The 13870-nt window shown below is 37.4% G+C and overlaps 2 protein-coding genes across 5 annotated transcripts in view; one reads left to right on the top strand and one right to left on the bottom strand.

Annotated features, from left to right (window-relative positions):
- Nucleotides 1-1601, top strand: part of PREPL (prolyl endopeptidase like) — a 54131-nt gene extending 52530 nt beyond the window's left edge. For all 4 annotated transcript variants that reach the window (XM_060026694.1, XM_060026696.1, XM_060026698.1 and 1 more), the window contains 3 exons: nt 52-175; nt 1025-1098; nt 1469-1601. In XM_060026694.1, the coding sequence (XP_059882677.1) occupies nt 52-175; nt 1025-1098; nt 1469-1558 (288 nt within the window). In that variant the 3' untranslated portion in view covers nt 1559-1601. The remainder of the gene's footprint in view (nt 1-51; nt 176-1024; nt 1099-1468) is intronic.
- Nucleotides 1582-13870, bottom strand: part of SLC3A1 (solute carrier family 3 member 1) — a 37004-nt gene continuing 24715 nt past the window's right edge. The window contains exons 9-12 of the mRNA XM_060026699.1: nt 12569-12764; nt 9863-10030; nt 8734-8850; nt 1582-2735 (exon numbers count right to left, since the gene is read on the bottom strand). Coding sequence (XP_059882682.1) covers nt 2295-2735; nt 8734-8850; nt 9863-10030; nt 12569-12764 — 922 coding nt within the window. The 3' untranslated portion in view covers nt 1582-2294. The remainder of the gene's footprint in view (nt 2736-8733; nt 8851-9862; nt 10031-12568; nt 12765-13870) is intronic.

A 13870-nucleotide genomic window follows, 5' to 3' on the forward strand; every position in this document is an offset into this window, starting at 1 on the left:
AAGGGACCATAAGGAATAATATAAATTCTTTGTACATCTCTTTTCTTTCAGCATTATCCTTCAATTCACATCACAGCTTATGAAAACGACGAACGTGTACCTCTGAAAGGAATTGTAAACTATACTGAGAAACTCAAGGAAGCCATCGTGGAGCATGCTAAGGACACCGGGGAAGGTAGGAGACCACCTGGGAGCAGGGGACGTAGCTACATGGACTGTCACCTTCAGTGTACTGCTCAGAGTAGTACTGCAGACCAAATCAGTCACCCATGATTTTAGACAAATCAGTTTTTCCTGTGTCAACTACCCATTTGAAGCAAATGTAATAACTATAACTGCCTCGCCTGTTTTTCAAAGGACAGCATTAAAATAAGGTAGGCAACGCACAAAGAAAAAAGTAAATTTAAATATCTACATAACTTGGAGGTGTACTATCATACCGTATCATATCATTCATTCTTTAACAAAATTAATTGAGCTGTTATTCTTGGGAATCTCTAAAAACAAATTCTGAAGTTTTTGCTCTGCAGCTTCAGTGCCCAAACTAGCAACTTTAATTTTCTCTAGATCTTTCCATTTTATTAGACAAGAACTCTTACTGTTTTTCCTTGCCAAGACATGCCAGGACCTTCTGGGCTCAGGGTTGGAGGGTCTCACATACAAGTTTCCAGACAGTTGCCCTGTATTCAGTTCTGTATCTCACTTTCACTCATTGCTATAGTTGGTGTTTCCAGGTCACAAGGCTCTCAGATTCCGTAAGACCGATTGGCTTCCTTCTCCATGTAGCCCTGTAGTCTCTTCCATCCAGCTTCCTCTGCCTCTGGGCCTCCTCCTGCTTTTCCTGTTTCAAGAATTTGTTTTCTACTGCTCTCCCCAACTCTCCTGTCTTCATTGTTGGTGGTGGTCGTGGCTTATGCCTTTCTGCTTCGCTGTTATTTTAATAGTGCTTGGAAGGAGCCGGGTGAAATGGGTGGGTCTCAGTTGGCCGAAACCTTCTAATTGTTTCATATGTTAACTGTTTCAGGTTATCAAGCCCCCAATATTATTTTAGATATTCAGCCTGGAGGCAGTCATGTGATTGAGGATTCTCACAAAAAGGTATGCTATCAAGCCCCTTTAAGTTGACAGATCCCCAATTAGTGATGTGTTGTACTCAGCCTTTCAGTGGTTACAGCAGGGTTTGTGCCGGCTGCTTCACCAACTGTCAGGTCTATGGCTGAGACCTGAGGGGGAAGGAAGAACTCAGAGTCAATAAAGAGAAAAGGTACTTGATACAGGAGCTCTGTCAGAGAAAGTAGTTGAATCTCAGTTGTGGGGAGCCTTCTGCCTCTGTGCCAAATAAAAAGTACCTTTGCCATAAATTGCTGACTTCAGGGTTAGGTGAAGATGGATGGACAAGGAGAGACTTGAACACTGGAGTTGTACCACAAAGGCCTTCTGTCTAATTTTTTAAATGTGTTTCTTTTAGATTACAGCCCAAATTAAATTCCTGTATGAGGAACTTGGACTTGACAGCACCAGTGTTTTCGAGAATCTTAAGAAATATCTAAAATTCTGAAATGCTGCATTCAGTGGAAATTGGAAACACACTGAAGTATTTCATAGTCATATTTCCAGTTACATTAACAAAAGTGAGTTTTTTAAGTTAGTAAATAATTTTTAAAATTTGCTTCTCTGTCCAGATTTTGTTTTGTATACAGCTCACTTGCTTATACCGTTGTCTCCATTGATGCACACGCCCCTTAACCTAGGAAAGTAGTTTTCAAACCATGCTCTGTAGAAGGACATAGAGAAGGGAGTGAAGGAAGGATTGGTGACAGCAGAACTTTCCCCTTTCCCGCATCAGAACAGGTTTGTTTTACTCTGATTTTCTTTGAACAGTTTACAAATCAAGGTCCTGCTTCTTTGCTAGTGAACATTTTTAGATACTCTAGCAGTTAAGTCATCCTCCAGTTTCTGTACCTGCATTTTATGGAAGAAGATGATATTCCTCACATTAAAATTCATTAGATCTCTCTAATATTCTGGAGTCCTAAGGTGCTCTGATCATCTCTTATTGATGCTAACTCAAAAAAATTACAAGTTCCTGCAAGGGATAATTTTCTTTTAAACACTTTATTATTCTTGAAAAACATTTGAGAACCTATCCTAAAGCAGTTTCACTCAAGCTACAGAAATATCTAAGAATTACCGATCATAAAGTTCACCCAGCAGCATGCTGCTGTACGTGAAGTTACTGCAAATGCTTACAATAGAACAGAATGCCAGCGTCGCCATCTCTTTCACAGAGGTGCCTAACACAAGCTGTACAGTATGTTCAATACACTGGAATAGCATGCCCGGTTGGAAACAAAACATCTATCTTGGAATGCTGTTTGGTGATGAAGGAGATTCCTCGTGTTGTATTCAAGGATGAGTCCTTCTCCTTTGTCCAGTGTAATGGCATGCGTATCAACTTCACGGCCTTTGTAGGCAGAATTGGTACTTAACCTTATCCTTACTCTTGTGGGAATATCTGAAATCATTTCCTTTAGATTTAGCGGTGATAATTCTCCAAAATTCAGAACCATGAGGAAGACTCTGTCTATGCCGTCCAGCTCTCTTGTGTACACAACAGAGTGGTTGTCATTCCTCAAGTAGCAAAACCAGCCCCTGCTGAGGAGCAGCTCATTGGCATGAAGCAGACTTAATTCTTGATATAACTTCAGTGCTGATCTGGGCTGAGTCTTTTGGACCTATTTTTTTTAAAAAAGAATATTCACATAAATGTTTGATTCTAAGAGTATCAAATAAGGAATTATTTCCCCAGAAAACTTGCTTCTATTTTAACCCTTAAAACAACTACCAACTTTTAAGTATTAATAAGTAGGTAAGAATAGTTTATTTAACTACCGATAGAAACTACAAATTCAGGGTTTCACCTTGTCTGGGAGTGACTGCTGCGTGCACAGTTCTCTGCTACATCTTGGCCAGAGCTGATGTAGAGGCCAAATTTGACTCCACTAAATGTCCGTGTTTAAGTTAATGGATATTTAACTTGCCTAAAGAAAGTCCCTTTATGCTATATTTAACTGGCAGAAAAGCAGCCATCATGGCCATGGACTCCGAGCACCTCTGGTGAACTGGAGCTTCTCTGTTCTCTTCTGTAGAATAATGTGTAGGTTGGTGTAACATTAACAGATGCTAATTATGAACAGAAAATTGCAGAAACGGATGCAAAGCAAAATGCTGCCTAAAGTGAAAGTTAAAATATGCCCATTAAAGAAGATTGGGGTTAATTTTAACAGCTGTATAAAATATACATAATTTAATGTACTTTTCTTGTTTTCCTTTAACATTTTAAGCATCTTGTTATATTAAATGTCATTTTAATGGCAGAATAATATTCTAATGAATAGTTATACGATACTTAATCATTCCCTTTCATTTTGACATTCAAGTTTCTAATATGCTTCCCCCATATTTGGATTATTTATTTAAGATATAAATATCAGAAAAACAATTATTATGTCAAGGAGTATGGATACTTGATACATAATGCCAAATTTGTCTTCATAAAAGCTGTTGCCAAATCAGTGATAGCATTCATTTCATTGTAGTCTTGCCAGCCATGTTGACCTCAGAGGTACTGGTGGGTGGTTGGGGCAGGTGCGTAATGTGTGGTGTTTAGTGAATATCTAATGAATGTCTGAAAAAAATGTTTATTCTGTGTTTATCAGGTACAAAGGTGTTTATGGTACATGTATATGGTATATGTATATGACTTGTCAAATTACTACTAACGTTTTCTATAGCCTTAGATAATGCATGAAAAAGCATACTTCAGTGCCACTCACATAAGAAGTGCCCAGTAAGTGTTAACTATTATTTTTGTCTACTTCATTTACCACTTTCTAGAAGTATGTTGAAGTGTCTCTCTGTAATTGTTGATTTATCAGTCTTTAATTGCATTTCTCATAGTACTTGTTTTATACATTTTGAAGGTATTGTTAGATGCATAGATTCATGATTTATAGGGGAATGTTCTTTCATCAGTTTTTGAAAATCACCTTTGTCTCATGCTTTTCATATTGAATTCTATTTTGTCTGCTATTAAATATTTCCACACCTGCTTTTTGTAACTATATTTTTTTAAATAGAAAATTGCATGCATACAATATAAAATTCAATTATAAGAATAATATATAAATGGTTTTCTTCAACACTATCCCCTAGCTTCCCATTTTCTCTCCCAGAGATAGACGCTATAATTGTTTATATTCTTTCATTTTATGTTTCATATGAAATACATTCTGTGCCTATGCAGACATAGGTAGACATACTTTTCCCTTGTTTACACAAATAGTGGCATGTTACCATTATGTACGCTGTTTTTTTAATTATTTAGTACATGTTAGAGGTGGTCTCTTATCAATGCACAGAGAACTCCCTCATTCTTTTTCACAGCTGCATACTTGTCTCTCATATAGATTAACCATAATTGATTCAACTGGCTTTCTATTGACGAAATATATAAATCATTTCCAGAGTCTTCTGCTATTAAGAACAGTGCTCCACAATCCCACTACTGGGCATATACCCTGAGAAAACCATAATTCAAAAAGAGTCATGTACCACAACGTTCATTGCAGCTCTATTTACAATAGCCAGGACATGGAAGCAACCTATGTGTCCATTGACAGATGAATGGATAAAGATGTGGCACATACATACAATGGAATATTACTCAGCCATAAAAAGAAACGAAATGGAGTTATTTGTACTGAGGTGGATGGACCTAGAGACTGTCATACACAGTGAAGTAAGTCAGAAAGAAAAATAAATACCATATGCTAACACATATATATGGAATCTAAAAAAATAAAAAATGGTTCTGAAGAACCTAGGGGCAGGACAGGAATAAAGATGCAGACGTAGAGAATGGACTTGAGGACACGGGGAGGGAGAAGGGTAAGCTGGGAAGAAGTGAGAGATTGGCATGGACTTATATATACTACCAAATGTAAAATAGATAGCTAGTGGGAAGCAGCCGCATAGCACAGGGAGATCAGCTCGGTGCTTTGTGACCACCTAGAGGGGTGGGATAGGGAGGGTGGGAGGAAGACGTAAGAGGGAGGAGATACGGGGATATATGTATATGTATAACTGATTCACTTTGTTATAAAGCAGAAACTAACACACCACTGTAAAGCAATTATACTCCAATAAAGATGTTAAAAAAAAATACCAATTGGATAGGTTAAAAATGTTATATAAATTTATATTTCTTTTAAAAAAACAGTGCTGCAGTAGAGATCCTTGAATTTTCCACATGTGCAAGTATTCCTAGATACAGATATCTAGGAATGAAATTACTAAATTAAAGGGTATGGTGCATTTTTTTGTTTTGAAAGCTACAGCCAGGTGGCAAGGTTTGTTTTTGTTAGCATTTGCCTGTAATATCTTTATTTTAGTTCTTTCTCTGTCCTTTTGTTTTAGCTATATCTCTTATGTCAGATTTTCTTTGTTTTCTAATCTAAGAGTTTATATCTTTTAATAGGTGAATTTAACCCATTCATATCTGTGATTACCATATGTTTAGACATAATCCTGTAGCCTTATTTTTTATTTTAGTTGTACTAATGTTTTATTTTAGTTGTACTAATGTTTTATTTTCTTCCTTTTTAGCTTTTTATTGGATCAATTGGTTTTCTTTATGTAATTTTTTTCCTTCCAGTATCGTTCAAAAATTACACATTTGTGTCTTTTCTTCTGATGGTTACCCTTAAAACTGTAATAACCATTTAAAACATATGTTTTTCAACATACAGAGCAGTGCTGTCCAGTAGAACTTCCTGCAGTGCCAAAAGTTCTGTTTCTGTGCTGTACAATATGGTAGCCACTAGCTACTGAGCACTTGAAATGTTGCTAGTGTGAAACAGGAACTGAACTTTTAATTCTGTTTTAGTAGTCACAGTGGTTAGTGGCTACTGGACAGCTCAAATCTAGAGTGAGTTACTGTTTCCATCCTTGTAAAGTGCATTAGCCTGCGCACATGTGCCTTTGCTCACTCAAACACACACACACACCCTCCCTGCCACCACTTCCCAAATAGAAAGAAATCACTAAGATTTTTACTCCAGAATACCTTATTTTACATTATGTATCAAAAATTATTCATCCTTAAGTTTTGTTGGTTCCTTTCCTCACTATGTTTTATACATCATGTCCACCTTTTAGATTCCTTTTTGGTTTTGTTGGAGTCCCCAATTTCTCTTTCAGAAACTGGCTATATATGGTAAAATTTGGGTCCTTGCTTTTCCATCTCTGTTTTGCTCCTGAATGCTAGTTTGAATGGATATAGGATTCTTTGTTTAGAATCAAGTTTCCATTACAACTTTGAAGGTAAAGTTCTAATGTGTTTTAGTATCGAGTTGAGAAGTCTGATGACAGTCCAATCTTCAGTCCTTTTCTCAGGCAATCTACTTCCGAGTTTGGTTTCTTTCTGTATATTTTTAGGTTTTCTCTTTATTAGTCTCTGTTCTTTTCTAGAATTTGTTTTTTGTTATATGTTGGAATTTCTAGATTTATTCTCCACATATCAAAAATTTTCTCTTTATACTGTTAACTTCTTTGCCTTTTTGTTTTCCATTTCCCTTGGAATATCAATGTCTTTTGTTACATGCAATGCAAATGAAAAGCCCTTTATTATTGCTATCAATTTACTATGGTGTTTCGTATTTTGATCGTGTATTAAAATATAATCATGTTGTGTTCTAAAAAGAAAAAACTTCTTTGTCTTTTTACAGTACACTTTGGGGTAAACCCTTGAGTCAGTTTTCCAGCACACTAATTAGAACTTCTATTTTATTGTTTATTTTGACAATATTTTCATATTTCTAAGATACCTAATCACTTCTTTAAAAGAGTGCTACATAAAACAAGGGCTACATAAAACAATAGTCTCTCAGGGAGGGAGCAGTTTTACTAATAATGAAGTCTTATGTTACATTTTCTTCGCTTTCTACAATGTTTTGTTAGGAATGGTGTTTCTCTTTCATGGCCTTAATTTTTCTCAAATGTAGTGTGATTTTTGGTGATTCATTTCCTTTTGTATTTGATACTCCTTGTTTGCCTGTCTTCAGTTGCCTGCCTCTACTAACTGTGAGAAGCCAACTTGGAGGTATGTCTGGTTTGTCTTTGGGGTGTAGGGGTTCTTTTCCTGTTTAATGGTGACCAGCTACCTAGGGTCCTACCCTCCTTTTAAGGCCTCTGTGAACTGAGGAGTAAAAACTCTTACTTTGGAGATCATTCCTCAGTGAATCATCCCAGGGAATTAGGTTTTCTTCTCCGTTTCTTTCTTCGACTGTGCTTGTAGAAGTTTAACACTATTTCAAGCTTTGCTCTACTCATTCAACACGAGTATGATCACCAAACAGGCCCTGAGTTTTTTCCTCAGGCAAATTCTGGGGCAGCCAATTGCAGCGGTGGATGAATTCCTGCAGTGCTCTCACCTGTACCTGTCAGTGCTGTTTTCTCCTGTGTATTTTAGATTATGGTTTCTATGCTCTTGTTTCTTTGTAATCTTAATTTTACTTTCTATCTTCTAGAAAGTACCTAAATTCTCACCTTGTTCTAGAGCTATTATGGAGGTGTTTTATTAAAATGGCATTGCCTGGGACTTCCGGTTATTTGATTATGGTTTAGCATCCCTCCAAGCATTACTCATGATCATTTTAACGACCTGACTGATCTGACCATTATTTTAATTTGCATTTACATTTTTCCATCTTTGCTGCTGTACTTTTTTATGTAGGATTTCTTACATATTGGATTCAAATTGGCCTATGGGAATATTTTGGACATTTGGATGTAATGAAAATCAGTAAGTGCACTTAATCCAAAACACAAATGTTAATATACAATTTTTGTGTTTCAAGGACCTATGACCATAAAAAACAAAGTTATCACTGGGGTGCTTGGATCAGGGAGATGTGGGAACCAGGAGGGTTTGCCTGAAGTTCCGTATCAGAATAATCTGGGGATTGTTTTCAAAATACTTAGTAGATGCTATAAAACTTGTATCCTCATGTGATGCCAGTAATTTCTCTCCCCATTAAATAGTTCAGATTGTTTTCCAGTGAAAACACCTGAAACTCACCTGAAGCCATTTCACATTTTTCTGGTCTAAGGAAATGTGTTTAGCACTTTGCTGGAATTAATGCCTTCCTGTTTAAGAAATTTGTTTGCTGAACTTGGCTAAGTTGATCACCATGAGAACAGAAAATAGTATAGGCAAAAGCTGAAGGGTATGCTTTTCCAGAACAGCTACTTTTAGGGATTATTCATGCTTCAGTTTCTGTAGGTAAACAGCCTGCTCTCAAGAATCTTACCCTCGATTGATTGATCTCCTACTTTCTTTCCTTCCTTTGGGGGGTGGAATGGAGAAAGGATAGCAGGCTTGCTGGAAGCCCTCCATAAAATGTTCTTAATATTTCATAGCTCAAAGTCATTCCAATGAAGAGTTGTGTATTCTGTATGATACTTCAGATGGTACACTTCTGCACCAGTTTGTATTTCCACAAAAACATGATTTACAAACTCCTTAAAAATGAAAACTGCAAAAGAAGTCTATGTGATTGATTTAAAGAGCATCAGTTAAGGTTTTAGACAACTCAAGGTGAGTGTATGTTGTCAGCAACATGAACTAATTTCCTGTTCTGGAGTTAGCATGAAATTTTCATTGATACTTACATCAACATTCACAGTGTGGTAATCTGAACTGGTGGGTAACCAGGTGTGATTGCCTTCAGAAAAACCAGCATTTGAGCTATTGTCCCACTGCATTGGTGACTTTGAGAGAAGAGTATCCTATGTCAAAAGACCATAAAGAAAAAAATCAGTGGTCTGGTTATTTAAAAGAAATGTAATTTGGCCATGATTTACTTCAGAAGTATTTAATTCCCTATATTTCTCAGCTAGTACTCAAATTCATAGCATTCATAACGAAAAGGCCTTAATATTCAGTACATAAACCAGTTTTACACTTTCAATTGGAAAATAGTTAATGACATCTTGAGTGTAAATAAACTACTAACAACATTGATACATGCTTGGAATCTTTGCTGCTTTTCCCTAAAAATGAGTGATGTAGGATTTCAAAATGTGCCATTTACAAACTCATTATAATGTGATACAGTGATTGGTGAGTTCAGGCATGCAGCCATGCACAGGTGAGCCTAGACTGTATCCTTTTTAGCCTGGTTATCGCATGAGTGCACACACAAATTTAGGAGCTTAAATAGAAAAGGTTTCATTGTGACTAAATATTAGGGAAATTGGATCTCACCATTGAAAGCTAACCATACAAATTATAGCTTCAAGGTCTTTCATCTGCCCAGCAACACAATTGTGAGATCCATAGCCTCAAACAAAAAACAAAATTTAAACTTCTCAGGCCTAAGTCTGTCCATTACATTTGTTAGCACAAGGATTCTTCCTTTTATGTTATGGCCAAGCGAGATCTAGCAATACAGACAAGCACTATAATAAATGTTCTTAACTCCATGTTTCAGGTAGAGGGCATTCGAAACTCAAAACGTGGCGTCTTAAATTTTAGTGCACCTGAGAATCAGCTGGAAAACATCTTTGAAATGCAGATCCTGGGCTCTACACAAGAAATTCAGTTGTGTGGCTCAGCAAGCAGCATTTTTAACAAGCTCCCCAATCAAGAAAGCTGGAAATTTCTCACTGCCTAACAAACAGTGAGAAACAAAAGCTAAGTAATCACGATTTTCAGCAGCAGAATAGAAATAGTAAGTTTTCTGATTTGGCAAAAAAATGAGGATTTGGTGTGGTGCATGGTTAAGTTATATTAACTTACAACATCATAGGTTTCATTGAGATTTGTGGCTAAAATATTTCTCATTCCTATTTCTTCCCCGTAGTAAGTTATGGGAGTTCCAGGCAGTGTGAACACAAGCATGTTCATGATGTTGACATATTGTTTCCCCAGACGAGAAGTCAGCCGGTCATTGTCTGGTCCGCCAGTCTGAAAGGCAGATACTTTATTTTAAGAACACAGCTCTATACAGAGTTTGCTGAAAGATTTACCCTATTTCACAAAAAGTCCACCAGGCAGAAAAACATGGTTAACCATGGGTACCTTCGTATCAGCAAGCCTGCAATGGAGTCCTAACCAGTTCCTTGCTGTACAATTGACCATCTGACTGACTTGGCCATTATGATCAACAAAATGGTGATAACAGCTTACTTCACATTCATATTGCAAATAAGATGAAATGTAGGAGGGTACATACTAATATTTTTGCACATTTGGATAAGAGAATATTGACAGGAAAGGAAACAAGTGTTTCCTCCAAGGAGGGAACAGGTGGAGGGGACCAGGGTGAGAGAAAGACTTCTGATCTGTCCCTTTGTGTGTGTGTGATTTTTGAACTATTCAAAAAATTAAGTTAAAAGGTAAATCAACTTTTACAAAAATATTTACAGTCTAAGAAGAAATTTTGTACAGGACTTTGTATTTTTAAATATATTTGTTAAATGTTCTGATTACATATTTTAACATCTAGTCCTTATTTAAGAGTTTATTTAAATCACCTAACCTTTCCATTTTACAAATGATGAAACAAGCTCTGAGAGACTGCATCATTTATTCAGGTTAAGGTCATGAGGCAGAACCAGCCTTTGAACTTGAGTCTGAGAATATGAACTTGGTTGTTAGAATTCAGGAAAAAGGGAGCTTGCTTTTTTATTCTTTAGATTTACTGAAACTGTCTTTACAATTATCTTTTTATAGACCATTGTATTTTTCTATTTTTATGGCCAGAAAATTAGGTCAAACTTTTCCACCGTTTATTCTTTTCATTATCTCAAAAGCATCTGACAAGAAACCCTGTGATTTCTCAAGTCTTCTGAACCTAGATCACTTTTCTTTCTCAGAACTGAAATCAAGATTAGCATTGGACAGAGATCAGGGCCTCTCACAGGCTGAGATCCAGTTGCCTATGATATGAGACTTTGAGTATATGAAAAAACGTGCTACATTATAAAATTTGTATAGAGAGGGGGTACTTCTGGAATGGTGGAGTAAGGACCTCCAAAAATCTCTAGCATGAAAGCAAGGAGAATGCTGGCAAAAACTGTAAAAATCCACTTTTTCAGAACTTGGAAATGAAAGGCTTACAACAATACAAGGAGTGTTCAAGAAAAACAGCTGGATCTCAGAAGAGCAAGCTTTGTATCATTTTAACTGGCCATAATCTCATGCCCCTCCCCTCAGATTCAAGATAGCCTTGAAAACCAACAGAAAATGTAAAACCCAGCAGCCTAGTAGCCACTGGAGGACCAAAATAGGTTTTGAGTTCATCAAAAGCTCCATCTCTAGAGAACTGGCACTGTTCGACCTTTCTAGCAGCTCACTTTTGGTTGGGTTTTTTCTTTATCTGATCTGACTCAAAGCTAACTGTGCAGATTGTCTTATCCCCAAGGCATTTGCCAAAAACAATCAGCAGCAATTGATTATCAATACTTGCCTGAGGTGGTGTTACCAACCTGGGCTAAACAGAGACTGACCAAAAAACTTTAAAGTTAGGAATAAGATGACCATAAAGGGCTTTGAAAGGCTCTGACATTTTCCTGGAATCTAGAAGCCTACACACATGCACAGGGCTGCACAGGTAGCCAGGGAAGCCCCAAGAATCTAATCTCTCCCCTCTGGCTAACCCTGAAACTCAAGCAGAAAGGAAAGACTAAGGCGGAGCTGTAAGCTGCCTGCCAAAGTGTTGAAAGCATGCCCACCCTGCACACAGCCCTCAGCAAAGGCTGGGAGACTTACAGGTTCAAGGCATCTAAGGAATCTTAACAATCACTAGCTGACCAAGCAGAGACTTCAGTGGTCACACACAAGAAGTAACACAGATATTACAGAATTAATCCAAGAAAGTCACTGAAGAAACAAAACACTGGAGAGGGGAGAATGTGATTTCCAAAATTTCTATACTTACTATTTAAAATATCCAGTGTTCAACAACAAAAAAGAATACAAGACATGCAGAGAACCAGGAAAGTATGGCCCATACAGAGGGGAGAAAAGCATCAACAGAAAAGTTGGCTGAGGAAACCCAAACATTGGACTTAGTGGACAATGACTTTAAATCAGCTCTTATATGTGTGTTCAAAAACTAAACAACATCTACAGGATTCTTTAAAAGTATGCGAACAATGCCTTATCAAATAGATACTGTCAATAAAGAGAAATTATGAAAAAAATTACAGTTGAAAAATACAATAAAGGAAGTGAAAAATTCCCTAGATGGGCTGGACAGATTTGAACTGGCCAAGGACTCAGCAAATGAGACAGACCAGTTGAAATTATCTAGTCTCAGAACCAGAAGGAAAAGAATGAAGAATGACAAGAACCTGGTCAGGAGCTGGGATGCATCTGGCTCACTAAATCACAAAATGAAGGAAAGGTGAAGGTCACTTAGAGACAAATGTGCCCCTTGTTTCAGAGGACTACTCAGCAAGCACACCAGCACTGTATGCTGAGCTGCGCATAAGGACTTACCATCCAGTTAGGCCATTTTCCTTCTGGCATGTTTTCCATCCAGGATGTGATAACCTCAAACACACTGTTCCCAGAAGGCATGTCTAGTTTACCGAGGTAACTGTTGAAGGGAAAATCTGCTTCTTGGATAAAAGGCAGACCGTAGTACATCATGGTCTTGGCAATGTTCTCTCCATGGGCTTCAATCCCCATGAACCTGTAAGAGTTGGCAGTGCAGTGACATCAGGGCCTGTCAGGAGACTGGGAAAGTGCTTTGCAGCTGCTGTGTCTCATGGACAGGATGTTGGGAGGTGAATGCATACTGTTAACAGTATTGGCTAGGGCTCACTAGGAAGCAGAATCAAGCCAGATGACTAAGAAATGGCACACTGGGTCACCTGGCAGTTTCTCATATTAAACCCAAAGACTAGCTTAATACTAAGCCATGTCTAAAAGAAACACGTTTGGATCTCAGTCAATACTGTTCTTTTCCTTCTAACTCTGAATGAAACTCAGTAACTTGCAGGAAGACTTTATTTAGCAATTCTCATCACTCCACTTAGAATGTACAGTATATGTCTGCATATAAGGTAAGAGGGGTTCCCCCAAATTCCCCTTGTATTGGAATCCCTATAAAGTCTCACTTTATTATTGGGGTGCACTCTCAGTTGTTGAAAACCAAACACTCTTCAGGGAAGACATATTAGCCTGAAATGACCCACATCAATGCTGGTTTTAGCTGTTTGAGACATTACATTAACGGATAAGTTACATAGTATCTGGAGCGCGCGTGTTTCAGTTCCAGTCCCATCTCTGCGGCCACTACCTATGTGACCATTACCTGCATGCTCAGAGTCTCAGTCTCCTCATCTGTAAAGTGGGAATAGTGATCAGAGGACCTACTTTAAGGAGAAGAAATTTCTTGAACTCCTTTTCCACTGATTCTATTGGGTAATCTATATAAACACAATAAGAGTTAAATTCATTGAGTGTTTATTATGTGCCAGGCATTGTTTTAAGTGCTTCACAGACATTATCTCATGTAATCTCACAACAACCTTATGGGGGTGTCATCATCACTTTTTAATTGTTGAGAAAACTGAGACATGTTAACTAACCTAACAGCTAACAGTTTAGTTGGAACATTTGCATGCTAACAGGTCAAATAATGATAAAAAATAGTAATGGTTAATGACTAACCTTTGGATATTATCTTTTAATTAATCTTCACAAAATTCCTGTGAATAAGTACTGTGGGATTTGCTTCATTTTACAAAAGAGGAAACAAAATCAGCAAAGTTAAGGAACGTGAGAGACTATACC

Source organism: Delphinus delphis, chromosome 12, assembly GCF_949987515.2.
Source record: "Delphinus delphis chromosome 12, mDelDel1.2, whole genome shotgun sequence".
Lineage (NCBI taxonomy): Eukaryota > Metazoa > Chordata > Mammalia > Artiodactyla > Delphinidae > Delphinus > Delphinus delphis.